Source organism: Thalassophryne amazonica, chromosome 2 (genome assembly GCF_902500255.1).
Source record: "Thalassophryne amazonica chromosome 2, fThaAma1.1, whole genome shotgun sequence".
Classification (NCBI taxonomy): domain Eukaryota; kingdom Metazoa; phylum Chordata; class Actinopteri; order Batrachoidiformes; family Batrachoididae; genus Thalassophryne; species Thalassophryne amazonica.
This window is the reverse complement of record NC_047104.1, coordinates 3,571,818-3,598,487: the sequence shown is the minus strand read 5'-3', so window position 1 is coordinate 3,598,487 and position 26,670 is coordinate 3,571,818. Positions and strand designations below refer to the sequence as shown.

General features: G+C 42.6%; 1 protein-coding gene across 1 annotated transcript in view; it reads right to left on the bottom strand.

Annotated features, from left to right (window-relative positions):
- Positions 1-5,876: 5,876 nt before the first annotated feature.
- Positions 5,877-26,670, bottom strand: part of glceb (glucuronic acid epimerase b) — a 150,468-nt gene continuing 129,674 nt past the window's right edge. The window contains exons 4-6 of the mRNA XM_034183058.1: positions 24,890-25,135; positions 8,495-8,787; positions 5,877-8,316 (exon numbers count right to left, since the gene is read on the bottom strand). Of these exons, the coding sequence (XP_034038949.1) occupies positions 7,585-8,316; positions 8,495-8,787; positions 24,890-25,135 (1,271 nt within the window). The 3' untranslated portion in view covers positions 5,877-7,584. The remainder of the gene's footprint in view (positions 8,317-8,494; positions 8,788-24,889; positions 25,136-26,670) is intronic.

Genomic DNA, 26,670 nt, shown 5'->3' with positions numbered 1-26,670 from the left:
AGACCTCTGAGACCTTACAAACTTTATGCTGTGACTGAAAATAAAATAAAAAAGTGTCCAAATACATGTGAACCTACACCCACAAGGTGACATTTTTAGGTATGATGACCTCACCATTCAGCAACATCCTGATTTATTCACTTGAGAAATTAGAATTCAGTTTCCAATTTGTTTTTCAACTTTCAAATTTGTTGTTATTTAACTGCATTTATTTATTTGGGCAACAAATAGAATTATTTCATTAAGTTCTCTTTCTTTTTAAACAAAAGGCGGATATTTGTAACACTTTTGTGATCACTAGGTGTCAGTGTTGTCAAGGGAAAGACCACGCCCACCACGCCTCTGTGGCCACGGAGACGCTCACAGACACAGGCTGATTACTGTTAATTAAAGGCTTTCTTCAGAGGATTTAAGTCTCTTTTTTCTTCTTGTTCTTTTTCTCGTTTGACAGACATTTTTCCAAATCAAGTGAAGACTAAAGCCGTCGATTAGGAGGTCGCTTCTAAACTAAGCGGACAATCTAATACTTTGTGTCCTGTGCGTCACTCACACACACACACACACACACACACACACACACACACACACACACACACACACACACACACACACACACACACACACACACACACACACACACACACACACACACACACCTTCAACTGCTTACTCCAGTTAAGGGTCACAGGGGGCGGAGCCTATCCCAGCAGTCACAGGGTGTGAGGCGGGTTCACCCTGGACAGGACGCCAGTCTGTCGCAGGGAGACATACAAACACATTCACACCCACGGACAATTTAAAGTTTCCGATAGCCTACAAAAAAAAAAAAAAAAAAACATCCCTGGAAGAGCCAGAGGAGCATTAGTTTTGTCCATGTGGTTCGTTTCTCGGGTCGTGATCCGATGTGTTGAGGACCACAGTGGCTGGAGATCAATGACACGCCCACATTTAAACCTTACTGCTGGCATGGATCTCTTTTATACCCAGATGGTTGTCATCCAGGATGTGGTGGAATTTCATCTGAAAGTAAAATAAATTAAAAATATCTTTTTCGTAATTTTTTTTAATGCCACAACCTGGAGAGGTGAAAGTTGAACTGTCATCTTGACTACAGACAGAAACACGGTGAAATAACTCCAAGAGGTTTTTTTTGTTGTTTTTTAAAAAATGCTTTTATTTTTACATCTTTAAAAAGCAACTTTTAAAGCATGAAGATTTACTCTGGATAGAAACACGCGTCTTCCTCAGAATTAAAAAAAAAAAAAAAAAAAAAAACTGGCAGCGGCAGCACATTGTGCTTAAACTGCAAAAGTCTGTCCAACTACTCTGCGGGGTCACGACCTCGGTAAACACCTTATTGCATAAAAATCACATCTGACCTCAAAGGTCAAATGCTAAAGTCTGGGAGGAACAGCAGGACAGACGAGGCAAAGTGAAGAACTCATCCCGAACAGTCACATCGGCTTCTTCACGAAGGCGTCACACACTGTTCGGAAAATAACAGAAGTAAGCAAAAGAATCAAACAAATTCATGCAACAGTGAAGATTATTTGTGCTTTTGTGTGTCAGAAAATCAGATGACAAACTGAAAAACAGGGACGTCACAAAACAGACCCAGAGATCCGATTCTGTTACGAAACACGCTGCTGCATATGACACCCCCCCCCCCCCCCAAAAAAAAAAACACTTCAACTTGGGTGTTTCTTCCACTAAAACTTGTTTCTATGATGCTGCTGAACAGTTTTATGATTTACTGCAGAATTTAAACATTTTATTCGTTGTTCACTTTGCTAGTAAACAAACACCGCAACTCTTCATTTTGTAAACACAAAGGCCTGTCGCTATGGTAACCATGAAGGAAGGTTATTTCACTGTATTTTCAGTTATCAAATATATTTAAATCAACGCAGTGTGACTTTGTGTGACTGTTTTTATTTGTGTTTTGCAGTAAAACATGTTTTGATCTCAGCGTTCGTATCTAAAGAACAAAACAAAATCGCCAGGAAATCCTGAGTTACTACAATAATAATTACAAAATATATAAACTTTATGAGATTTGCAACTATTGGCTCATTTATCAGTCTAGACACTAATCTCTAGTTGCACACACCCCCTTTTATGGTTAGCTATTTCTTTTTTAAATATTTATCATGTCTTTGCTCTATTTCTACTCAATGACTTTCAAAAACTGCAAATTCTCATAAAGCAAATTTCCTTTTTAACCATCTCCAATGAGTTGTGTCATTAAATTCTAAATTAAATCTGTTTGCACAAAAATATACAAATGTAGAAATCCTTGAATCAGTGGCTTTGGTAACAACAAAATTAAGCTCATTATATGCAAATGCGTGAAAATGTAGGTTAGTTACTTTATCACTTTAGTCCCACAAGAAACGTCCGTTAGTCCTGATGTACGTCGGTCACGTATTTATGGATGGAACAAACAAAATACGCGCCATAAAACGTCCACCTTCCATTTTGGACCACTTTTAAACCACATTCATTGAGTCCAAACATCAGAGTAAAGTTCGCTACGTGTTTCACATTAAAGAAACATCAGCTTTAAGCACTTCCAGCTCACAGTACGGTCCAGGTCCAAGTCCAAAATCCAGGTCCCCAGACGGACTAGATGCCGACGGTGTATCCCAAAGAACTGGATCAGGAAGTGAAAGCAGACAATTTAATTTTCTCTCTCATTTGTTTTTCTGTTTTCCTCTGCTTGACTGTGTGTCTGTCACACTGAGGGGGCGGAGCCTCATGTTTCAGTCTCACACTCGAGTCATTTCTTATTTGACAGATGTCACCTCCATCCACAGAAGAAAAGGAAAACAAAAGGAAAATAATAATAATAAATAAAAAAACATGATGAACCAACAAATATCAACACACAGTTAACCAATCAGGACCCAGCTGACCCGTCAGGACCCAGCTGACCCAACACTAGGTGGAGGAGGCTCATTACTGGACTGTTCCTGGAAACAGCTGTGAAATCTGGGAGTGTGCTGCAGCACTGCGGTGGAAACGGGTCTCATGCCTCAACTGAAGTTACTTAGGAAGACTAAGATGAGAGATCTGACGTGCACGGTGAGGGAACATCAGCTACGACATGTTGGACACGTGATGCATTTCTCTGGTCATGATCCAGCTCAGAGGTGCCTCAGTGTTGAAGACCCCAGAAGGACAAGAGAACGCCCAGGTCTCAGCTGGCTGTGGCAGACAGACGGCTACATTTGAGAGGCAGAGATGCACTGGTTGCATGCCCAGGTGGTTGCCCTCCAGGACCTGAGGTGGTTCTGAAGTGTGGCAGATGCAGTACCTGACTGAGCAGCGGTGACCTCCAGAGAGTTTTTACTCAGTGTGAGCAGAACTAATTCCTTACAAACTGAGGGAAAACAGTAAAACGCCGGCACGTCGTCTCGTAAAGACGTCAAGCAGAAGTCTGTACTGTAATCTGGTTGGAAGATGACCTCTGGCGCGACATGCTCGGCATGCCCAGGTGTCCACGGGCATACGCAACCTGATTACAGTGGTCCCTTGTTTATTGCGGGGGTTACGTTCTAAAAATAACCTGCGATAGACGAAATCCACTAAGTACTAGTCAGCGTTAGTTTTTACAATTATTATAGATGTTTTAAGGCTGTAAAACCCGTCACTACACACTACTCACACTCTCATACACTTTTCTCAAACAGGTATTAACATTTTCTCACTTTTCTCTTCTGTGTAAACACTCTAGTTTTTCTTCTGGGAGAGAAGATTATAAACAGACACACGCAGAACACAATGCGCGTGCTCTCCCTTCGCTCACTGCCTCCGGGGGCACGGATGCGGGACCCGCAAAGAATCCAAGTCATGGCCACGGTTTTCTGCGGCTGCGGTTACCGAGACCATGCAGTGCTGCAGATTTTTCCGCAAGTCTATCCTTGCGGGCTGCAAGAGCGCTCTGCATCAAAACAGCGAGCGTAGTCTCTGGACCTGTTGTCAGAGTTGTCTGCAGCTCCGCACAGCAGAGAGGGGGGTGTTGCGAGTGGCCCGCTGCGGTGCTTACCGAGCCCACAGACTCAGTAAGCGCATCGGAGGCAGTGAGAGCAACCGCGGTGATGCCGACCGGTGCCGCGACCGGCCCGCCTGATAAGGACGCAGAACACAATGTGCTGTTAAAAAAAAAAAAAAAACGCGTTATAGCGAGGGACCACTGTACCACCTTCCTCGTGACTGTCTACTGGGAACCACAGGTCTGAGTGAAGGTGGAAATCTGAACCACAACTACACAGTAAGTAGAACCGGTCCAACAGAGTACACGTGCTGTTCCTCACTACAGTCACTCTGGCAGTGGAAGAGACCTCCGGCTAGTTTGTGCTAACTGGATTAGCTTAGCCGTTCTGCTGTGCAGCCGGACGATTGATCCACCATCAGTCCCAAAAATTTTAAGTGATGTTTGATGGTTCAGCCAAACTGTAACTGAGTCCAGCACAAACATAAAATAATCCATTCATTGAAATAACAAGCTCAGAATAGAACTGGAACCTTCTGCTATGGAATTTGGAGCACATGAGTGTGTTTGTGTAAAACTGGCAGCCAAATGTAAAAAAAAAATCTAAACCTAAATTTAGTTTAATTTTTTTTTTCTTTTTGAAGCTGACAACCACATTATACTTCCAGAGGTTTAGCTATTTCACGTTAAGTGGTTTCTTCTTTTTGGCAACAATCTTCTCCACATAATTCACCCTCAATATTCAATAACTTTCAGCTTTGATTCAATAAATTTTAAAAGTCTGAAGAAACAGTTAAAAGTGAAAGCTGAATGTGTCGGAGCGCCTCGTCACGTCACGCCACGCCCCCTTTAAACAGAAACATAAAAACTGCAGCATAAGGAAGTGAGGAGAGGAATGCTGCAGTCAGTGCTGCAGGAGATGTTCAGAGAGGACAGCTCGCGGGGGGGCGGGGCGCCGCCCTCGACAGAACGCACGCTTCACATGAAATCAAAAAACATACTGTAACTATTTCAGCTCCAGACATTCAACCGTTCAGACAAACACGTTTTCATCGAGCCATCAACTCTTCAGCTGTTTCTCCACTGCAGGAACCAGTACTTGAACTTAGTACCTGGTACATGTTTCCACCAGTGGAACCAGGACAACGTTTGAAGGAGCAGGTATTTTATTTGTCAGTTTCTAAATTAGAGCGACATAAGAAGTTTAGTTCTGGGTTTGATTCCTGATCACTGTCTCCAGCTCTGTCCTTGGACAAGACGCTTCCTTTGGTCCCAGTTCACCCAGCTGGAAACAGGTACCAGCCTAAGATGGGGAAGTAACCTGCACAGGACTGGCGTCCCGTCTGTGGAGAGTCGTAGTCCATTTTTTATGGACGTCCTGCTGGAGACAGTTTTACCACCAAGTCAACCTCAACTGATTTAACTGAACTCCACGAGACATCTGGTGAATTAGAAATTCTTCTACATCGCTGGCTGAGTTCTCTAAAATAAAGTGGCTGTAAAAGTACCAAGGGTGTTCTGCAATATTAAAAAAACAAACAAAAATTCTGTTTTTGCTTTTATTTTGAAATACAATATTTTCCAGAGTCTAAGTCGCAGTTTTGTTTTTTGTTTTGTTTTAACCAGTTTGGGAGGTCCTGAGACTTACAATCCAGTGGGATTATTAACCGTAAAAAAATAAAATGTTTGGTGTTAATAATAATAATATGAACAGCACCGGAGCAATCTCGTTCATGGCACAGGGGAGGCCCAAACAGGAAGTGCCAAATTTTAAGCCCACAGTGAAACAGGAAATCTCAAATGTTGAATACTTCCTGGTCCAGCAGTGCAGGAGATTAACCTGTTTTTCAGTACGTTGTTTTTGCTGTGGTATGTTCATCCTTTTGTCTCAATTAAAAAATAAATAAAAAAAAAAGACAAAGAGGAGATATTGCATAAATGGAGGAAATCTCACAGGAATTCAGCAGAGAGTCGACACTGAAACTGGGAATGCTAAAGTGAGAGGCAGCGCGCACCTTGACAGCTCAGTGACTATTTAGTGTGTAAATTACCTGAAGGTTTTTAGCCATGCTAATGCTGCCCAGAACATTTTTTTTTTAAAGTCTGAAGGACCTAAATGAGATGGTGAGGACTTTCCAGGCTTGTAAGAGGCAAATAAAGAAAACGGCTTAAAATGGCGGGGGGTTAAGAGGGCTACAGTTCAGTGCTGCTGAAGCGAAAGGGTTTTAACCATGCTAATGCTCCCCAGAACCATTTACTGAAAAAAGGGTGAAGGACCTAATTGACATGGTGAGATGGTGAGGACCTTCACTCATTCATATGTCAGCGACATATGCATATTCATAAAAACAACTCAACAATGCACAAAAATCCCAAATTAAGTAGCTGATAAAAAAAAATGTGCACATGTGCGACCTCAAGTTCCTGTTTGTAAAGTCGCACCCAGAAAAACGCTGCATCAAAAACAGAGTTCTACATACAAAATAAATAAAGATGAGACTTATTCTTTGGTGTGACATAAATGTATTTTTTCCCCTCTTCTAGAGACAATTTTTGAACAGAGGCGACTTACACTCTGGAAAATGTTAGTTTTCACTTTCAGAGAATTGGGCATGGTTTTATTTAAAAAAAAAAACAAGGACGTGGAGCACGTCCAGAGGAAAACGGAACATTTCACCAATAAAGCAGTGAATTGTTCTGAATTACAGAGAGAAAATTGTATTTCCTCTGAAGTTTCGTTGCTGGAGTGTCGTGATCGTGAGGTTTCGCACTGCTTTGACTGTTGGCTTTTATTTGCCTCCAGCACAGAAATCAAGTTCCTCTTTCTTCTCCCCGCACATGTTAAAACAGCCGTTCATGCTGGTCAACTGTTGACATTAAAATGGAATTTTATTTTTAATTTATAATTATGTGGAATTTTATTTTATTTTACTTTATAAAACTATTTGATTTTGTGAAAGCTGTGCAGCGATGTGGCTTGTGTTCAGCTGGTCATATTTATGAGCTGGACAGACGTCACCGTTTTATACTCGTTACGTTGTCCGTCAGCGCTAACGGACAAATATTTAAACACAAACCAGCGCGTCGTCACTTCTGCTGCACTGAAACACAGTTAAGTGATAACTAAGAGTCGAACAGGGTGTGGAACCAGAACCAGTACTCCCATGTTCACATTTATCTTCAACATCGTTCCAGTCTGGTGGAAACACTGAGAGGAAACTGAGCCTGCAGCAGGAACGGGAACTAAAAACCAGCTCCAGTTTGTTTAATCCACTGGACTCGTGTGTCTGGGACATTAACATGTCTGACTGTCCCACTCTGCAAAACCTCCAGCAGTGTCATGAAGTCAAACATCTAACAACAAGGAGAAGAGCTGCATGAATGCTGAAGATGCATGGCGACCTCTGTCTTTTCCAAACAGAAAAAAACGACCAGGAATCAATAAGGGAACAGGACCGATCAACAACATCAGTGAACGATTCCCATCCCAAGCCTGAAGCTGGAACTAGTTTGAGAATTTCTGATACGTTAGTCGTCAGGATCTGGTCCCTGCAGTGGAAAAGTGTCTAAGATGTAGACAGCAGCAGGCGTTAGTTGTGCTTGGCACGGATGCCTTTTAAATAATTCTTCCAGCGTTTGACCACGTCCTTGAAGATGGGAGAGTTGTCTATGGACGCCAGCAGCTGGAGCTGGTTGATGTGTGTGGTGTGATAGTCCCAGCGTGCTAGATTGGGTGCAGTGCCCAATATGAAATGTCGCAGGTCATAAATGCTCCCAGAACCCGTGTCAAAGAGAGGCAGCATAGCTTTGAGTGACTCCATGCCGCGGCTGAACAGCTGCCCGGCCTCCCTGCCGAGCTTCTCGCCGGCTGTCTCTGTCAAGTCATAGAGACCCAACAGGGAATAGATGAAGCCGTTGAGGACAAAAGAACTGGGCGTGGTCGGGTACTCTTCAAACCAGTCGTATTTGTTCATGAACACGGCTTTGACCCCGCGCTGCGCTGAAGGCACCTTGTACGGTCCTACCGCCTTGATGGCAGCATTGAGGTAAGCCTGGTCCTTGGTGAGGAGGTACGCTCTGACCAGCGTGGACATGGCCTGACCCTGGGCCATGGCCGAGTACCAGCCGGGTTCCAGTGGCCGGAATCCTTCTCCCAGCTTACGTGTAACCATGATAGGCCAGCCGCCGCGCTTGTCCTGGTTGCGCAACAGCCAGTCACTTGCAGCAAAGAAAGCAGCCATGTGGGCGGTAGTGGAGATAGTGATGTTGTCTACAAAGCCCCGCCCACGCAGTACCAAATGGACAACTCTTCTGGGCATAATCTGAGAGAGAAACCACACACAAATGCAGAAAATGTCATTCATGACTGAAATGCTGGTTAGGTGACAATAATATTACTGTCTGTAAACATCGATATCAAAATAACGCGACAAGACCACTCACACGTCCAGTTTTCTTTGGCTACCCTAAGACATTAAACCAAGTCTGAATGAAGCCAACCTTAGTGGCCTTGACAGCTTTGGTGTTGGACAGTCCCACACCCTTCCTGAGGTCAGTGAGCAGGTCACGGGTCAAGGTGCTCCAGGCAGTTCGCAGTCCAATGCCGTAGGTGATGTCTCGGTCTTTGAAGGTGATGAGCTGTGTGTTGGTCACGTAGTGGATTGTGAAGGGCGAACCCTTCTCAGTGGTTTCAAGGACCACAGACACACTGCCGTTTGACATGAACTTCAGGTCCAAGCTGAGAATAAAGTCTCTGGAATTACCCAGTGGGAGGGACACGCCTTCTGATGACTCTGTGGTGGTGGGGGGGGGGGGTTGAGAGGTAAAATGAGACATAAGGAAAGCAACTTTCTAATGTTTCTGCAAGTGGATGAAGAACATACTTTCTGCAAACATCTCAAAGTGTGTCTAACTGTATAATTCATACCTCTGATTGTGCAAATTCCATGACAGCATGAATTTTATTTTTTTTGTCAAGTTACCAAGATTCACTCGCACATAATTAAAACAGAGCTGGAAAACTTCAGACAGAGACAGAGACTGAGAGAGTGAGTCTGTGTGTGTGTGGTTTCTCTCTTGGGATTTCCAGAAGTGAGTCGGTGCAGACGTACAGCAGCATAATTAGGATGAGGACAGGGTGAAGACAAATGTGGAGAAAAAGGAAAACCAAGAACTGGAGGGGTGGAAAAAGAAAAAGAAAAACAAAAACAGTGGCTCTGCAGCAACTTTTGCACAAGCGTCTCCAACTTACAAAGCTTGAATAAATAGATTTCAACAGCACTCATCTCACTTTCTCAACATTCCTCCTCCACAACTCATCTGGGGAGGTTCCGTGAAGTTCTTCAAGCTTGTTTCATCCTCCAGCCTCAACCACAGCAGCCTCAGTGATGACAGGACCACGAGTCTCTGGGTCCTTTGACATCTATCCCAGCTCGGCTTGAGCCGTAAGACAGACGTGTTTGGCCATGCTGACACCTCTACAGCAGAACAAAGGTCGCTGTGCTTCGCGGATGCTAACCAGTGACCTGAGCTGATGACTGGATGTCTTTGGTACTTAGAATCCTTGGACACAGCTGCAGTTACTATGTGTCAAACTGTTCCTTAGGCCGTGTGGGCTTTTGTCCCTGTACACAGCACAGCGCACCACATCCTTTACTGTCTCCTTGTAGAAATACAAAAATGAGGAAGGAAATCAGGAAATAAAGGAGAAAATGAGGACATGAGGGAGGAAATGATAAAGGAAAGGAAATGATGGGAATGAGTAAGGAAATCAGGAAATAAAGGAGAAAATGAGGACATGAGGGAGGAAATGATAAAGGAAAGGAAATGATGGGAATGAGTAAGGAAATCAGGAAATAAAGGAGAAAATGAGGACATGAGGGAGGAAATGATAAAGGAAAGGAAATGATGGGAATGAGTAAGGAAATCAGGAAATAAAGGAGTAAATGGGGAAATCAGGAAGAAGATGAGGAAATGATGGAAGAAATTAGAAAGGAAATGAAGGAAATAAATAAGGAAATGATCCAGCAGATAGATATGTCAGTGATAAGAACCCCAGCACCTGGAAAAGGCCAAATGGACGTCCACATTTCACCGAGCTGTGGCAGATGGATGGTTACTTTGAAGAGGTGGAGATGCACCAGTTGTCTCCCTGGGTGGTAATTTCGCCGTCACTCTACAGTGTTACTGCAGCTTATTCATTTGTTTTAGCCCATTGATTTCTGCTGGCGGACAAAGAGTCTGCATATGACCACCACTAACAGCCCGGCAGATGCACCGCTGACAGAGCAATGGCTTCCACTGTATCCTGGCGTGACCATTTCTGGCGCTGGCGACTGTCTGGATGGGTTGGACTTGTAGACAGGCCGTGCCCTCAGTGGAAACCTGTGGGGATTTGAGACCTGGGAGATCTTTGGGGAGTGGGATGCGACCAGACTAAAGACGCTTCTATCCCCCTGTTGTATAACTAGCATGCCGGTATAGTATAGAATTATGCTTCCTCTCCTTTTAACTCTTATTATTAGCAGTGGAACAGGTAATAATAAGAGTTTTGGGTCCGTTAGTGAAACTCAGTTCGAGGTGCCGGTTGATTCCCTCTTGATTTACTGCTGGTGAATTAATGCCTCAGGTGGAGTTATTTCCAGCTGACTGACTGCTCTTTTTCTCTCTGTGTGAAGCACTAATCAGACCTCCAACAGATGCCGGCCCTGCACTCCAGGAGGTTGGACAGATCTCAGGGAACCCTGCCCACCCATCTGGAGGCACAGAGACAAAAGACCCAAAATAAACATCTTTTTAATTTCAATTAAGGACTCTGTTTTGTTGCTCTTTTGTTTCTTCTGTTTGTAAAGAAGTTCTTGTACATTCTTGTAAAATCTGTAAAAAAATTTGTAACTGTTAGAATGGCCTAAGCAGTGGGTTGCCCTCCGAGTCTGGTCTGTTTGATGTTTCTTCCTCATTATTATCACAGGGAGTTTTTCCTTATGGCCCCTTCACACATAACACAAAGTTGGGTGAAAGAAACAGGAACTGGCCAAAAAACGGGCGCAAAAAAAAAACAAAAAAACAAAACAGAAATAGGGAACTGCAAAACATTCCATCTCCAACATTCCAAATATGGTCGGACAAGCGTCAACGAAACCTTGTGATGGTGCGAGCACCTAGAAAGTGTGACAACATTGCGCCTCTCCTGGGGGGGACACCAAAGAAAAAAAACTGGCAATTTCTAATATTTAATCCCTCTTATCGAGTAGACATGAAGTATGATCCTTCTGTTCCTCTGTAGATGACCCATGGTCACAGACGTCCAGTCGTGAAATGGCATGAATGAAGCAGTGCGCCCTTATGTCCATATCTGCAGGTGCAGCGTGTCATTTCTGTTAAAGGAATCGTACGTGACTCGTCAGATGATGAGATTGTAAGCGCCTTGGGGCAACTGTTTGTTGTGATTTGGCGCTATATAAATAAAATTGATTGATTGATTGATAGAAGAGTCCTCAAATGCTTCTGAAGGTAAAAAAAGTAAGAATGAGCCAGCTGAGAATGACTGAAGCAGAGAGGTCTCCCTTAACAGCAGAGACATGCTGAGAAAACAAAAGTAGACCGACTGAGACACAAAGACGGTCGATCAGAAGGAGAGTGAAGGAGAGAGCCAGTCTGGCAGGGGCCTCTGCACGACTACGGCTCTTTAATGCACTCATAAATCCATTACTTAAGGCAATGCACAGAGTAAGAGGATTTGTACTCTGGCCCTGTGATTACTCTGCCATCAATAAAAGATAGGCAGGGAATATAGACAAGATTCCACCTCCTCTGCTCTGGCTGCTTAGCAGCACAAGATGAGACGGAGATGACACGCAGTTAGGAGTTTGTCAGCATCAATGGTGCCTCATATGTATGAGCATATGCACGCACCCGGAGACGCACGCTGGAGAACAAAGGTACAAAATGTGTCATGCATGTGCAGACACAACGATCCAAGTGACAAGGCTAAAGCTGCAATCAGTGCACACGGTACAACTCATCCACCGTCCCTGCTGACTGCATCAGCCAGCAGAAAAAGGATCAGTCTGGTGACAGTAATTACTCCGGTACGTCTCCCGCCACAGAACGCCTCGCTAATTTTAACAGGGACGATGAGCCGACCGTGAGGGGATAGAGAGCATACAGAGGTGCTCGGCGGCAGACGCTGCTCATGCAGGAAAGTGCAGATGGTAGACGGTGGGTTATTATAAGGGGAAAGACGATTGATCCACTTGTCAGCGGATTTGAGAGGCTGTTCAACACTGGTGCCCCAGATACAGCGAGGAGGAAAAAATGAAAGATTAAAAAGAAGAATGAAGCGTGCGAAAGTGGAAGTAGAGAGGGGATGATCAGTGGGAGCCCGGGCCACGACTATCAATTATTTCTACAGGCTACTTTCACATTAATATCATACTCTGAGTGGTTTCCTGAAAAAAATAAAAACAAAAACAAACAAAATTCATTCATAATTTAGATGATTAAAAATGTATCATTTACAGAAATCTTCAGAGTGCAAAGAGCAAAGGTGCTGCGATGTGTCTAAAATCAAATCACCCGGCTGAGTTTGGCTCAGTTCTACACTTCCCTGTACATGGGCTCGTTTCCCCCCATCACCTCCTGTCAGCATTTCACACACAGACCTCCTGAGCAGGCACACCGCTCGGCAAAAGTCGCTTTTAATCGCGGTGCTTGGAAGAAGACCTCAGCCACATCGGCCTCAGCACAACATGATGCAAATACAGGGGAAGCTGGTCTCAACTCTCAATATCTGAGGCATAAAAAAAAAAAAAAAAAAAATCATGTCGAGTCACACTGAACCTGCACCGGGTCGCCGGAAATGTAACCTGAGGTAGCTGAGACGGCCGGCAGTCCAGCCAAGCTCGCAAAAAAACTGGAAGATGTTCAAAACAGGCATGAGTTGAAATGACCTTTCCAAAACTGTGCTGATCTATGTGGAGCAGCGTGCTGACGTCCAGCCAGGAAACACACGAGCCGTGCCGAGGTGCTGCACAGGAAGCTTCAGCACTGGACTCGGCCAGGCGAGAGGCCGGCTTTAGGGTCGACTGTAACTTCAACACACCAAGAGGACGGACAGGAGACTCCCTCAGGGTTACACAGGTCAAAGCACCTGGTTGTCATGTTGACAACAGTGTGAAGAACAGTCACATTTGAAGTCAATTAAACCAAAGAGCAAAAGGCTGCTTAGTATTTAATATTTTACAAAAACAACCCTAAATTGATAAAGGTGAGTTTTTTTTTAAATATCTGAAACAGAATTTATTTTAAGCAGCAAACCTACATAACGTCTTTTATAGCCTCAATAAGCCTCACACACAAACCCTGAGGGAGAATCTTCCTGCATCTGTCCCAACAGGACGGAAATTTCAGGATGACAGTTTTCTTGTTAATAAGAAAATCAATCATTTTACAACTGATTGATCGATCATCAGCAGCCGTCTGTGTTGCCATCAACGTGACACGTTTCAAGAAAGAAATTAAGAGTTTTTATTACCGTCACTTCTTTAATTTGATATTTGATTCACTTTGCTTCATAAATGAAAAGAAAAAAAAAAAAAAAATCATCATTTGTGAAGGAATAAGAACGCTAAGACAGATCACATTTTAAATCAGTGCTGTATCGAGGAGAATATGAGGAATAATGGATGGCTCCACAGTCTGAGGAAGGCTGTAGTAGTGTTTTGGAATGAATCTGGGATTCAATGAAGCTCTGGTGAAATACATTTGTGTCTTTTGTGTTTCTATCACTTTGCTGTGTAGGCACTGAGATATTATGTTCCCAAATCAGGCTATTTATGATGCTTTGATGCTGAAAAATCTATATTACAATAGCCAAGTGGCCTCTGTGTGTGTGCGCGTGTCTTCAATCCACAAAACCTGTAGAGAACTGATATCTGGCGTTCAGTATGCTTACATACATAATTTCCATGATTTTCCTTTATAAATCATTGGTTGGATCAGAAATTTCAGTTAAATGTATCATATAGCAGACAAACACACTGATATTTGAGAAGTGAAATGAAGTTTCTAGGATTTACAGAAAGTATGCAATAATTCTTTAAACAAAATTGGGCAGGTGCATAAATTTGGGCACCCTTGTTGTTTTATTGATTTGAATATATTTAGCACTAATTATTGGAACACAAAATTGGTTTGGTAAGCTCAATGACCTTTGACCACCTTACACAGGTGAATCCAATCATGAGAAAGGGTATTTAAGGTGGCTATTTGCACGTTTCCCCTCTTCTAATGAGTGGCAAAATGGGAGCCTCTAAACAACTCTCAAATGACATGAAAACAAAGTTTGTTCAACATCATGGTTTAGGGCAGGGGTAGGCAACCTGTTCCAGAAAGAGCCATGAGGGTGCAGGTTTTCTTTGCAGCCACTGACTCCACCAGGTGATTTCACTGATTAACAGTTAATCAGTGAAATCACCTGGTGGAGTCAGTGGCTGCAAAGAAAACCTGCACCCTCATGGCGAAATCACCTGGTGGAGTCAGTGGCTGCAAAGAAAATCTGCACCCTCATGGCTCTTTCTGGAACAGGTTGCCTACCCTTGGTTTAGGGGAAGGATACAAAAAGCTATCTCAGAGATTTCAGCTGTCAGTTTCCACTGACATAGTGAGGAAATGGAAGGCCACAGGCACAGTACTAGTTAAGGCCCAAAGTGGCAGGCCAAGAAAAATCTCAGATAAGCTGAAGCGAAGGATGGTGAGAACAGTCAGTCAATCCACAGACCTGCTCCAAAGACCTACAACATGATCTTGCTGCAGATAGTGTCTCTGTGCATCGTTCAACTATACAGCACACTTTGCACAAAGAGATGATGTATGATGCTGTAATGCACTGAAAGCCTTTTCTGCGTACATGCCACAAACAGAGTCCCTTGAGGTATGCTAAAGCACATTTGGACAAGCCAGCTTCATTTTGGAACAAGGTGCCATGGACTGATGAAACTAAAATTGAATTATTTGGACATAACATTTATTTATTTAGGATCAAATAAATATTGATGTACTTTTTCAGTTGGGGTGCCCAAATTTATGCACCTGCCTAATTTCTGTAAATCCTATAAACTTCATTTCACTTATCAAATATCAGTGTTTTTGTCTGCTATATGATATATTTAACTGAAATTGCTGATTCAAACAACCAATGATTTATAAAGGAAAACCATGGAAATCATCAGGGGTGTCCAAACTTTTACAAACAACTGTATTTTTGGCCAAGGATTAATGCTGTGAAAACAAAACATTGATAGGACAAATATTTTTGAAGAAATTAGCAATTTTAGCCAACCAGTGAACAATCTACACTGTGCTACAGTGCACCATGGGAGTTTGTGATTTGTGTTAGTTAAACAGTGTCAGTGTTATTGATATACTGTGTTTTTGTGGTTCAACTGGTTTAGTCAGTTTACTTAAGCGTCATGTTGTCGTTACCATAAGTGAAAAATGTAGTGACTTAGAGGCAAGCAAGTTGACTCTTGCTTGCCTCTACTGGTGGTTGGCTCTCACTGCGGTATTGTATCACTTCCTGTTCTGGAGCACAGCGGTGTTTTGCTGTATCTGTTTAATCTGCGCAGTCAGATTGATCTAGTTAACTAGATAACGATTTCTTTCACAGTGTAATCTTCACGTGCCTTAACTAAAGCACTCCCTCTGCTGAATCACCTCTAAATTATTTACACATTATTCACTTTGTTTTTAGGAATCCGCTAGCTTAGTGCAGCTACTAGCTCTTAGCCGGTTTAGCATGGCGGCTTCTCCTGTCTCTCCCGCACGTTTCTGCTCTGGGTGTGAAATGTTTAGTTATTCCTCGGCCTCCTTTAGCAGTAATGGTACTTGTAATAAGTGTAGCTTATTCGTAGCTTTGGACGCCAGGCTGGGCGAATTGGAGATTCGGCTCCGCACCTTGGAAAATCCTACAGCTAGCCAGGCCCCTGTAGTTGGTGCGGACCAAGGTAGCTTAGCCGCCGTTAGCTGTCCCCCAGCAGATCCCGAGCAGCCGGGAAAGCAGGCCGGCTGGGTGACTTTGAGGAGGAAGCGTAGTCCTAAACAGAAGCCCCGTGTACACCACCAACCCGTTAACATCTCTAACCGTTTTTCTCCACTCGGCGACACACCTGCCGAGGAACAAACTCTGGTTACTGGCGACTGTTTTGAGAAATGTGACGTTAGTGACACCAGCAACCATAGTCAATTGTCTTCCGGGGGCCAGAGCAGGCGACACTGAAGGAAATTTGAAACTGCTGGCTAAGGCTAAGCGTAAATTTGGTAAGATTGTAATTCATGTCGGCAGTAATGACACCCGGTTACGCCAATCGGAGGTCACTAAAATTAACATTGAATCGGTGTGTAACTTTGCAAAAACAATGTCGGACTCTGTAGTTTTCTCTGGGCCCCTCCCCAATCGGACCGGGAGTGACATGTTTAGACGCATGTTCTCCTTGAATTGCTGGCTGTCTGAGTGGTGTCCAAAAAATGAGGTGGGCTTCATAGATAATTGGCAAAGCTTCTGGGGAAAACCTGGTCTTGTTAGGAGAGACGGCATCCATCCCACTTTGGATGGAGCAGCTCTCATTTCTAGAAATCTGGCCAATTTTATTAAACCCTCCAAACCGTGACTATCCAGGGTTGGGACCAGGAAGCAGAGTTGTAGTCTTACACACCTCTCTGCAGCTTCTCTCCCCCTGCCATCCCCCAATACCCCATCCCCGTAGAGACGGTGACTGCTCCCAGACCACCAATTACCAGTAAAAATCTATTTAAGCATAAAAATTCAAAAAGAAAAAAATAATATAGCACCTTCAACTGCACCACAGACTAAAACAGTTAAATGTGGTCTATTAAACATTAGATCTCTCGTCTAAGTCCCTGTTAGTAAATTATATAATAATTGATCAACATATTGATTTATTATGCCTTACAGAAACCTGGTTACAGCAGGATGAATATGTTAGTTTAAATGAGTCAACACCCCCGAGTCACACTGTCAGAATGCTCGTAGCACGGGCCGAGGGGGAGGATTAGCAGCAATCTTCCACTCCAGCTTATTAATTAATCAAAAACCCAGACAGAGCTTTAATTCATTTGAAAGCTTGACTCTTAGTCTTGTCCATCCAAATTGGAAGTCCCAAAAATCAGTTTTATTTGTTATCTATCGTCCACCTGGTCGTTACTGTGAGTTTCTCTGTGAATTTTCGGACCTTTTGTCTGACTTAGTGCTTAGCTCAGATAAGATAATTATAGTGGGCGATTTTAACATCCACATAGATGCTGAGAATGACAGCCTCAACACTGCATTTAATCTATTATTAGACTCAATTGGCTTTGCTCAAAAGGTAAATGAGTCCACCCACCACTTTAACCATACATTAGATCTTGTTCTGACATATGGTATGGAAATTGAAGACTTAACAGTATTCCCTGAAAACCCCCTTCTGTCTGATAATTTCTTAATAACATTTACATTTACTTTAATGGACTACCCAGCAGTGGGGAATAAGTTTCATTACAGTAGAAGTCTTTCGGAAAGCGCTGTAACTAGGTTTAAGGATATGATTCCTTCTTTGTTATGTTCTCCAATACCATATACCAACACAGTGCAGAGTAGCTACCTAAACTCTGTGAGTGAGATAGATTATCTCGTCAATAGTTTTACATCCTCATTGAGCACAACTTTGGATGCTGTAGCTCCTCTGAAAAAGAGAGCCTTAAATCAGAAGTGCCTGACTCCGTGGTATAACTCACAAACTCGCAGCTTAAAGCAGATAACCCGTAAGTTGGAGAGGAAATGGTGTCTCACTAATTTAGAAGATCTTCACTTAGCCTGGAAAAAGAGTCTGTTGCTCTATAAAAAAAGCCCTCCGTAAAGCTAGGACATCTTACTACTCATCACTAATTGAAGAAAATAAGAACAACCCCAGGTTTCTTTTCAGCACTGTAGCTGGGCTGACAAAGAGTCAGAGCTCTATTGAGCCAAGTATTCCTTTAACTTTAACTAGCAATGACTTCATGACTTTCTTTGCTAATAAAATTTTAACTATTAGAGAAAAAATTACTCATAACCATCCCAAAGACATATCATTCTCTTTGGCTGCTTTCAGTGATGCCGGCATTTGGTTAGACTCTTTCTCTCCGATTGTTATTATTAGTTACTTCCTCCAAACCATCAACATGACTATTAGACCCCATTCCTACCAGGCTGCTGAAGGAAGCCCTACCATTAATTAATGCTTCGATCTTAAATATGATCAATCTATCTTTATTAGTTGGCTATGTACCACAGGCTTTTAAGGTGGCAGTAATTAAACCATTACTTAAAAAGCCATCACTTGACCCAGCTATCTTAGCTAATTATAGGCCAATATCCAACCTTCCTTTTCTCTCACAAATTCTTGAAAGGGTAGTTGTAAAACAGCTAACTGATCATCTGCAGAGGAATGGTCTATTTGAAGAGTTTCAGTCAGGTTTCAGAATTCATCATAGTACAGAAACAGCATTAGTGAAGGGTACAAATGATCTTATGGCCTCAGACAGTGGAATCATCTCTGTGCTTGTTCTGTTAGACCTCAGTGCTGCTTTTGATACTGTTGACCATAAAATTTTATTACAGAGATTAGAGCATGCCATAGGTATTAAAGGCACTGCGCTGCAGTGGTTTGAATCATATTTATCTAATAGATTACAATTTGTTCATGTAAATGGGGAATCTTCTTCACAGACTAAGGTTAATTATGGAGTTCCACAAGGTTCTGTGCTAGGACCAATTTTATTCACTTTATACATGCTTCCCTTAGGCAGTATTATTAGACAGCATTGCTTAAATTTTCATTGTTACGGAGAGGATACCCAGCTTTATCTATCCATGAAGCCAGAGGACACACACCAATTAGCTAAATTGCAGGAATGTCTTACAGACATAAAGACATGGATGACCTCTAATTTCCTGCTTTTAAACTCAGATAAAACTGAAGTTATTGTACTTGGCCCCACAAATCTTAGAAACATGGTGTCTAACCAGATCCTTACTCTGGATGGCATTACCCTGACCTCTAGTAATACTGTGAGAAATCTTGGAGTCATTTTTGATCAGGATATGTCATTCAATGCGCATATTAAACAAATATGTAGGACTGCTTTTCTGCATTTGCGCAATATCTCTAAAATTAGAAAGGTCTTGTCTCAGAGTGATGCTGAAAAACTAATTCATGCATTTATTTCCTCTAGGCTGGACTATTGTAATTCATTATTATCAGGTTGTCCTAAAAGTTCCCTGAAAAGCCTTCAGTTAATTCAAAATGCTGCAGCTAGAGTACTGACAGGGACTAGAAGGAGAGCGCATACTTCACCCATATTGGCCTCTCTTCATTGGCTTCCTGTTAATTCTAGAATAGAATTTAAAATTCTTCTTCTTACTTATAAGGTTTTGAATAATCAGGTCCCATCTTATCTTAGGGACCTCATAGTACCATATCACCCCAATAGAGCATTTCGCTCTCAGACTGTAGGCTTACTTGTAGTTCCTAGGGTTTGTAAGAGTAGAATGGGAAGCAGAGCCTTCAGCTTTCAGGCTCCTCTCCTGTGGAACCAGCTCCCAATTCAGATCAGGGAGACAGACACCCTCTCTACTTTTTAAGATTAGGCTTAAAACTTTCCTTCTTGCTAAAGCTTATAGTTAGGGCTGGATCAGGTGACCCTGAACCATCCCTTAGTTATGCTGCTATAGACTTAGACTGCTGGGGGGTTCCCATGATGCACTGAGTGTTTCTTTCTCTTTTTGCTCTGTATGCACCACTCTGCATTTAATCATTAGTGATTGATCTCTGCTCCCCTCCACAGCATGTCTTTTTCCTGGTTCTCTCCCTCAGCCCCAACCAGTCCCAGCAGAAGACTGCCCCTCCCTGAGCCTGGTTCTGCTGGAGGTTTCTTCCTGTTAAAAGGGACTTTTTCTTTCCCACTGTCGCCAAATGCTTGCTCACAGGGGGTCGTTTTGACCGTTGGGGTTTTTCCATAATTATTGTATGGCTTTGCCTTACAATATAAAGCGCCTTCGGGCAACTGTTTGTTGTGATTTGGCGCTATATAAATAAAATTGATTTGATTTGGCCCCACAAATCTTAGAAACATGGTGTCTAACCAGATCCTTACTCTGGATGGCATTACCCTGACCTCTAGTAATACTGTGAGAAAACTTGGAGTCATTTTTGATCAGGATATGTCCTTCAATGCGCATATTAAGCAAATATGTAGGACTGCTTTTTTGCATTTGCACATTATATCTAAAATTAGAAAGGTCTTGTCTCAGAGTGATGCTGAAAAACTAATTCATGCATTTATTTCCTCTAGGCTGGCTTACTGTAAATCATTATTATCAGGTTGTCCTAAAAGTTCCCTGAAAAGCCTTCAGTTAATTCAAAATGCTGCCGCTAGAGTACTGACGGGGACTAGAAGGAGAGAGCATTTAGTGCTTTTGATGTCTTCCTCCACCATCTCTGTTTCTGCCTGTCTAAAATTAGAAGTACCTGCTTGCGGCAGAATGCTGAAAGAAAAATGCTGTGTGCATGCATGTGTGTAGGTTCAATCACAGAGAAACTATGGAAAGCTGACATTTGCTGTTTAGAATGCTTATATATTTCTGGTCAAGGATGAGCGCTGCCAAAACGGCACACTGACAGGATGAATATTTTTAGAGAAGCTGCAATTAGCTAATGACACTGAACAATGGATGCATCTAACTACATTCTGAACTCACAGGCCATTCCAGCAGGGGGCAGTAAATAATCTGTATATTAAAAGCGTGAGTGTGGCGCATGATTTTATTTAGTAAGTTCAGTGTAAGTACATAATATAATTGTAAATACGTGAAAAACACATGGATGACACAAGAAAGTGAAAACACTTATTTGTGGCCCATTTAAAAAAATCAAATGAGAAAACAGAAGTAAAAATAAAATAATAATAGCGCGTATATGATAAAAAGAAACTAAATCTATAAATAAATTAAGACAGTAAATTAACATTAAAAATTACACAATTAACAGGAAATAAAAGGGTTGAGTTCCTCTTCTAAAAACATTCTGGACTCACACACCATTCCAACTCATTATAGAAACTTTACTTAATTTATTACCACCCTTGAAAAAAGTGAGCTACTTATTTTATAAATACGACCAAATATAGAGCCTGTGGATCCCCACAGACAACACGCTAGTCTGTTTAAAAACTGTAACATCCTGTATATTCAGAAGCGGTTTTATCTTATTGAATGAAGGGATCTTGATAAGGAGTTTGTTCTGGGCAGAGCTCCGAATAAAACCAGTGACAACTGGCTCTGAAAAGCCAGTGGACTTTGTAGATACCGTCAGTGTAAAAACTACAGTGTTTAGCAGAGATCACTTACAATCCACTCAGGACGTCTTTTTATGTAATCAGGCTACTGCAACATTTAACCAGTTTGGGCTCAGATCTCAAATCGAGCCAAAGCCTGGCACAAAGGTGGTGATCAGCATCACTCATCGTTGAGATGACAAACAAGATTGTGTTGTATTGATTTATTAAAAGCCATTTCTCATGCAGAACAGCAGACACTTGTAAAGAAACATAAAACCACTGGATTTTAAAAACTGGTTAAAACAAGGAACTGTGAACCAACAAACTCCTGCCAGGCCCCGGACAAAACTCTCCAGTGGTTGACCTCACACCTTAAACAGTAAGGTCACCTGAGACCTAGCAGGTGTCTTGGAGTCAGTTGTAGGTCATGTCAGATGTTTGTGTGTGTAGCTCAAATAATAGTCTTCATGAGCCACAATGTAACTTTACACTCTCAAGGGCTCCTCAAGGGTCTGACTTGGATCACATTTTAGTTAGTCTGAAAATAACCAGTCCTCAAAGGTGAAAAAGAAAGGTAAGTCTGTTGATGGTTATTTATGGTTGACAGCCAAGTCTGAAAACTCGCTATACGGAATATTTGAACATTTCCTGCCTCACATTTCAAACCAACTTAAAACAAGAATTTTCTTCTCTGACACAACGATTTAATGGAGTAACAATTAGTAGTCTGGATTCAGAATACAGTGATCAGAGCTCAAATCCCAGTGGAACGTAAATCTGTAGTCTAACACCTTAAACACACCAGATCTGTCCGTCATCTGTTGCATCTGTGACATGTTTGTGAGAGCCACTGTTCTAGCTAATGCTAGCTGGTTCACCAGCAGTATATCTAGAATATCTATACGCTAGTTCGCTTCAAACATACACCAAATCTATTCTGAAGAATGCTACTTCTGGTACGCTTCTGATTGGCTAACAGCAGGAGTGCATGTGTCACTGCCCATGACTGGAAATAACCTTCGTGCACGGCATCATAGGATCATCTGTACAGTATGCCTACAGCTGACTGTCGCGGCATCCATGAATGCAAACAAAGAGGGCTACGGTACTTTAAAGCCAATTCTGGACCCAGATGATGCACCTCAAGCTGTTATTACCTCACCACTTGAGGCAACAACTGTGAACTGGAAAGTGCAGAGTTAAGTGCAAGTTTAAAAGGCTTCTGATACGTAAGGTCAGACAAACCAGCACTAATATATCTTACATCTAGGAGTTATAACTTTGTTATTGATGGGGTCTATTGCACAAATTTAAATTTTATATTTCAAGTGTTCATAAAATCCTTAACATTTAGCATTTTTCCACAGGGAAAAAAAACCTTGTAATTTTGACAAATATTTACTAAGTTACACATCAATATGGTGGTTGCAATTTCACTGAAAGTTGTGAACCAAACTACTTTGTTCCAGTGAACTTAAACTGCTTAATATTTCTCCTGGATTTTTCACCTTGGTGGTCTTGATGGAAGTGGTTCAAGTTGAAACTCCGTTGGTGTATCTCAGGGCTGTGAAATGCAAACTGTAAAATCCAAGGAAAATTTGCAGGGGGTCTGGGGGGGGGGGGGGGTTTACAGCTCCCTAGGAGCCGGGGTCTAGGGCCCTGTGGGGCCCCAGAATTAATTTTTTATCTAATGATATTTTTTCAGCATCTCCTGGGAGAACAAATCTCAAAATTAGTGGATATTTAAATGATCCTATATTCAACCTTTTATTTGACCTGTCAATTTGACGGTCAAGTTGTTTCTCTCATTGAGGCAGAAGTGACATTTGCAAGATGGTGGGGGTTTTGTATATTTCCTTTTAGGTCATGATCAGCACTGGGATACAAGACGAGAAAGAACACAACATCTTAGCGTAATGACGCAAATGTTGAGAAAAAAAACTCAGATAGTATATATGGGTTCAGGGAAAGATAGATGGAGTTCCTGCTCAGAGTAGCTCACAGCCCCCAGACACCTGTCTGACTGCTAGGGCAAGCTAAGCATGAACCCAGAGACTCTCTGACTGTTATTTGCTTTGGCTCATTCTCTGTAATAAAACTGGACGAGGTCAACTGAGGAATATTATGAATCCTTGTCATCCTTTTTCCATCAACTATGGCGCGGGGTGGTGCCTAAAAGGTAAATTGTGTGATATTTACTGGTTGGGCATTTCAGGTCTTAGTGTTTACACTTGTTTGATAGTGTGGTGAAAAGGACCATCACAATAGACTATCATCGGCACACATTGATGACATCATCACAGGTAAGACGGGAGTGGGGGTGGTGATGTGGGGGTCACAATATTTACTTAATTTTGGGTGGGTGTTTAACCAACTTTAATAAAAATTTATTAAATTTCGGGTGAGTGTTTAACCAGCTTTAATAAAAATGTATTTAATTTCGGGTGGGTGTTTAACTTAATTATGTGTTTTGGTTTTGTAGGGGACACTGTGGATTACAACTGTGCAAGGTGACGGCCAAGTGGTTAGTGTGCTAGGTTTCAGTGCCGAAGGTTCCCGGTTCAAACTGCCACATTTCTCCATGTAATGTGGAGTTGGGTCAGGAAAGGCATCCGGTGTTAAATTTCTGCCAAAACCTGCTGTGGCGACCCCGAGTGAAAACAAGGGAGCAGCCGAAGGACTTACCACCTTCCAGTGAATTATAATTACAGTACTCAGATCACATGTTGTTGTTGTCCATTTGGTTGCTCCTGTTTTGTGTTTAGGGTCGCCACAGAGGATAGAGCCAGATCCGCATCGGTACTTGGCACAAGTTTTATGTCGGATGCCCTTCCTGACGCAACTCCAGATTTACCTGGAGAAACACACATAGCCGCTGGTGTCCCAAAGAGGTCTCCCATCCAAGTACTAACCAGGTCCCGCACTGCTTAGCTTCTGAGATCTGACGGGATCAGACTGACACAGAGCAGATTGGCTGCAGTACTCAGATGACAAGTGATGATTCCAAACAAAAATGGGACACCTTACAGAAGAATTATAAGGACTAAAATAAAATGAAAGCGTTAGGTTCCTTGAGGAAACATTTGGACCTGGAGTCACTCAGTGCACAAACACAGGATATGAGTTTTATTATTGTTGTTTTGAGTGAATGTTGTGTATATGCAGATGATACAGTCAGTCACAGTGTCATGAGTTCCTGCTCCATCGGCTCTCCCAGAACCAATAAAGACGATGAATGAACATCATCAGAATAGATTTACAGACACAAATGTGACAATGTACAACTGTGTCAATGAGAAAAGATTAAATGAATGATGCTGGCTCTAATGTGCTTTGACTAATCAGGATTGTGTCATACAGCGATAGGTCTGTCTGGCATTATTTTAGCAGAGTGCCAGTGACTCACCGCTCACTGACAGCTTGTCCGAGTGTGTCACTGTGCACGGAGCGTCCTTCAAGAATAACAGGAGATAAGCTCCTTCTCCTCAGGCCATCTGGGCTGCAGGAAGGCTTAGTTACCTGGAACGCTGAACTGGCGTATGGAGGTCGCACGGGCCTTGTCGTGGACACGGCTGAGACTGCAGCCTTTTGGCACGCTCCAGGTGGACGCACTGGCTCGGCTGTCCTTCTCCTCCGCTGTATCGTAGACCTCCACATGGGGCGGGCGCTCGGTCAGGTTTTTGCTGTAATGGCTCAAACCGTACTGTGCAATCTGGATGGCATAGAAGTAGCCCTGAGGCCCCCACTGAGTGGACAGAGGCACCCCTGTGGAGACAGCAGAGGACGGTGTTAAACGTGACGTGTTCTTAGTAAACACCCCCCACCCCTGAGGAAAGGATTGTGTTGTTTATGCTATTAGAACTCCATTCAAATTAACAAAGCATTTAACAGAGAACTTGGTGACACGGTTGTATGTGAATTCAAACTGAAAATAACGGTATCATTAGTACAGAGCGTGTTACGAGTCTGTCCACAGTGACGGAATACGTCAGAGCAACAACACATGAACTATTCTGTTATCCATCATCTTTACACACACACACACACACACACACACACACACACACACACACACACACACACACACACACACACGTTTTTTTCTTTTGTTCTCTCACTTAGTGATACTGAAATACATCTATGTATTTTCTCAACCCGCTATAACTGGAAATAAGCTAACTTCAGTGTATTTTGTTTAAATGCCACCTGTAAAACTCTAATGCTGCATTCACATGTTGGCTGTAATTGGCAAACTGTAAACCGATGTTCCCGTTTTCAATGAGAAGTTGATGGAAAATTCCAACACCTTTGGTTGTGAGCGTAGCAACTGCACACCGCGACCAGACTTGCTGTCAAAAGTTTACTACTTTTGCCACTTACCACAGCGAAAAGAAAAGACTGAATGTTGTTTTATCTTAAATTGTTCTCTATGTCATTAGAATTAAAACTGATGCTGCCTCACATTATCACCTAGTCTGCTGCTGCAGACGACTGGAACTCCACTATAACATCCACTATGACGGTTGTTCTCCCACCAGCATGTGAACACAGCCTGAGTCTCATCCTAAATCCAGTGTAACATGCAGCGTAAGTGTCACTGCTAGTTTCCAACAATACAATTATCATTTTCTCTCCCAACACCCATATTGTGTAAGTAGGTACACTACTTGCTACTGTGTCGTGTATCATCATTAAATGAGGTGCGGTCAGGCACAGTGTTGGTGCACTGCTGTTGTGAGGCGGCAGAGAGTGACCACACCAGACCACCTAAAACCTGATCTGAAGCCAACCACAGTGTTCTTCTCCTACTTAGACAGTGCAACACTCAGATTTGTCTGACATAGGTGGGTTCACGATATGCGTACACTTGCAGACATGGCTGAGTGCAGCAAGCTTAGTTTTGTGGCAAAATCTCAAAGGTGAGGAAGATAGCAAGATGTGATGGTGGACATGGAGAAACTCTACATCCAGGGTTGATCTAGAGTCGACTGTGTGAGGGTTTCTTTAATCCTTGTACTCCTGTCTACTTTCTTTATCTCTCTGACTATCCCAATTCTTTTCCACCAACCTCGTTCTCCTTATACTTTCCTGGACATCTTTGTTCCACCACCAAGTCTCCTTGTCTTCCTTCCACTGTCCAGATGTCTCACCCAGTACCTTCCTGTCTGTCTCCCTCACTACACCTGCAGTACTTTTCCACTTGTCCAAAACTTCTTCCCCTCCATCCAGTGCCTCTCTCACCTGCCCACTGAATTTCACACAACAGTCTTCCTACTTCAGCTTCCACCATCTGATCCTTT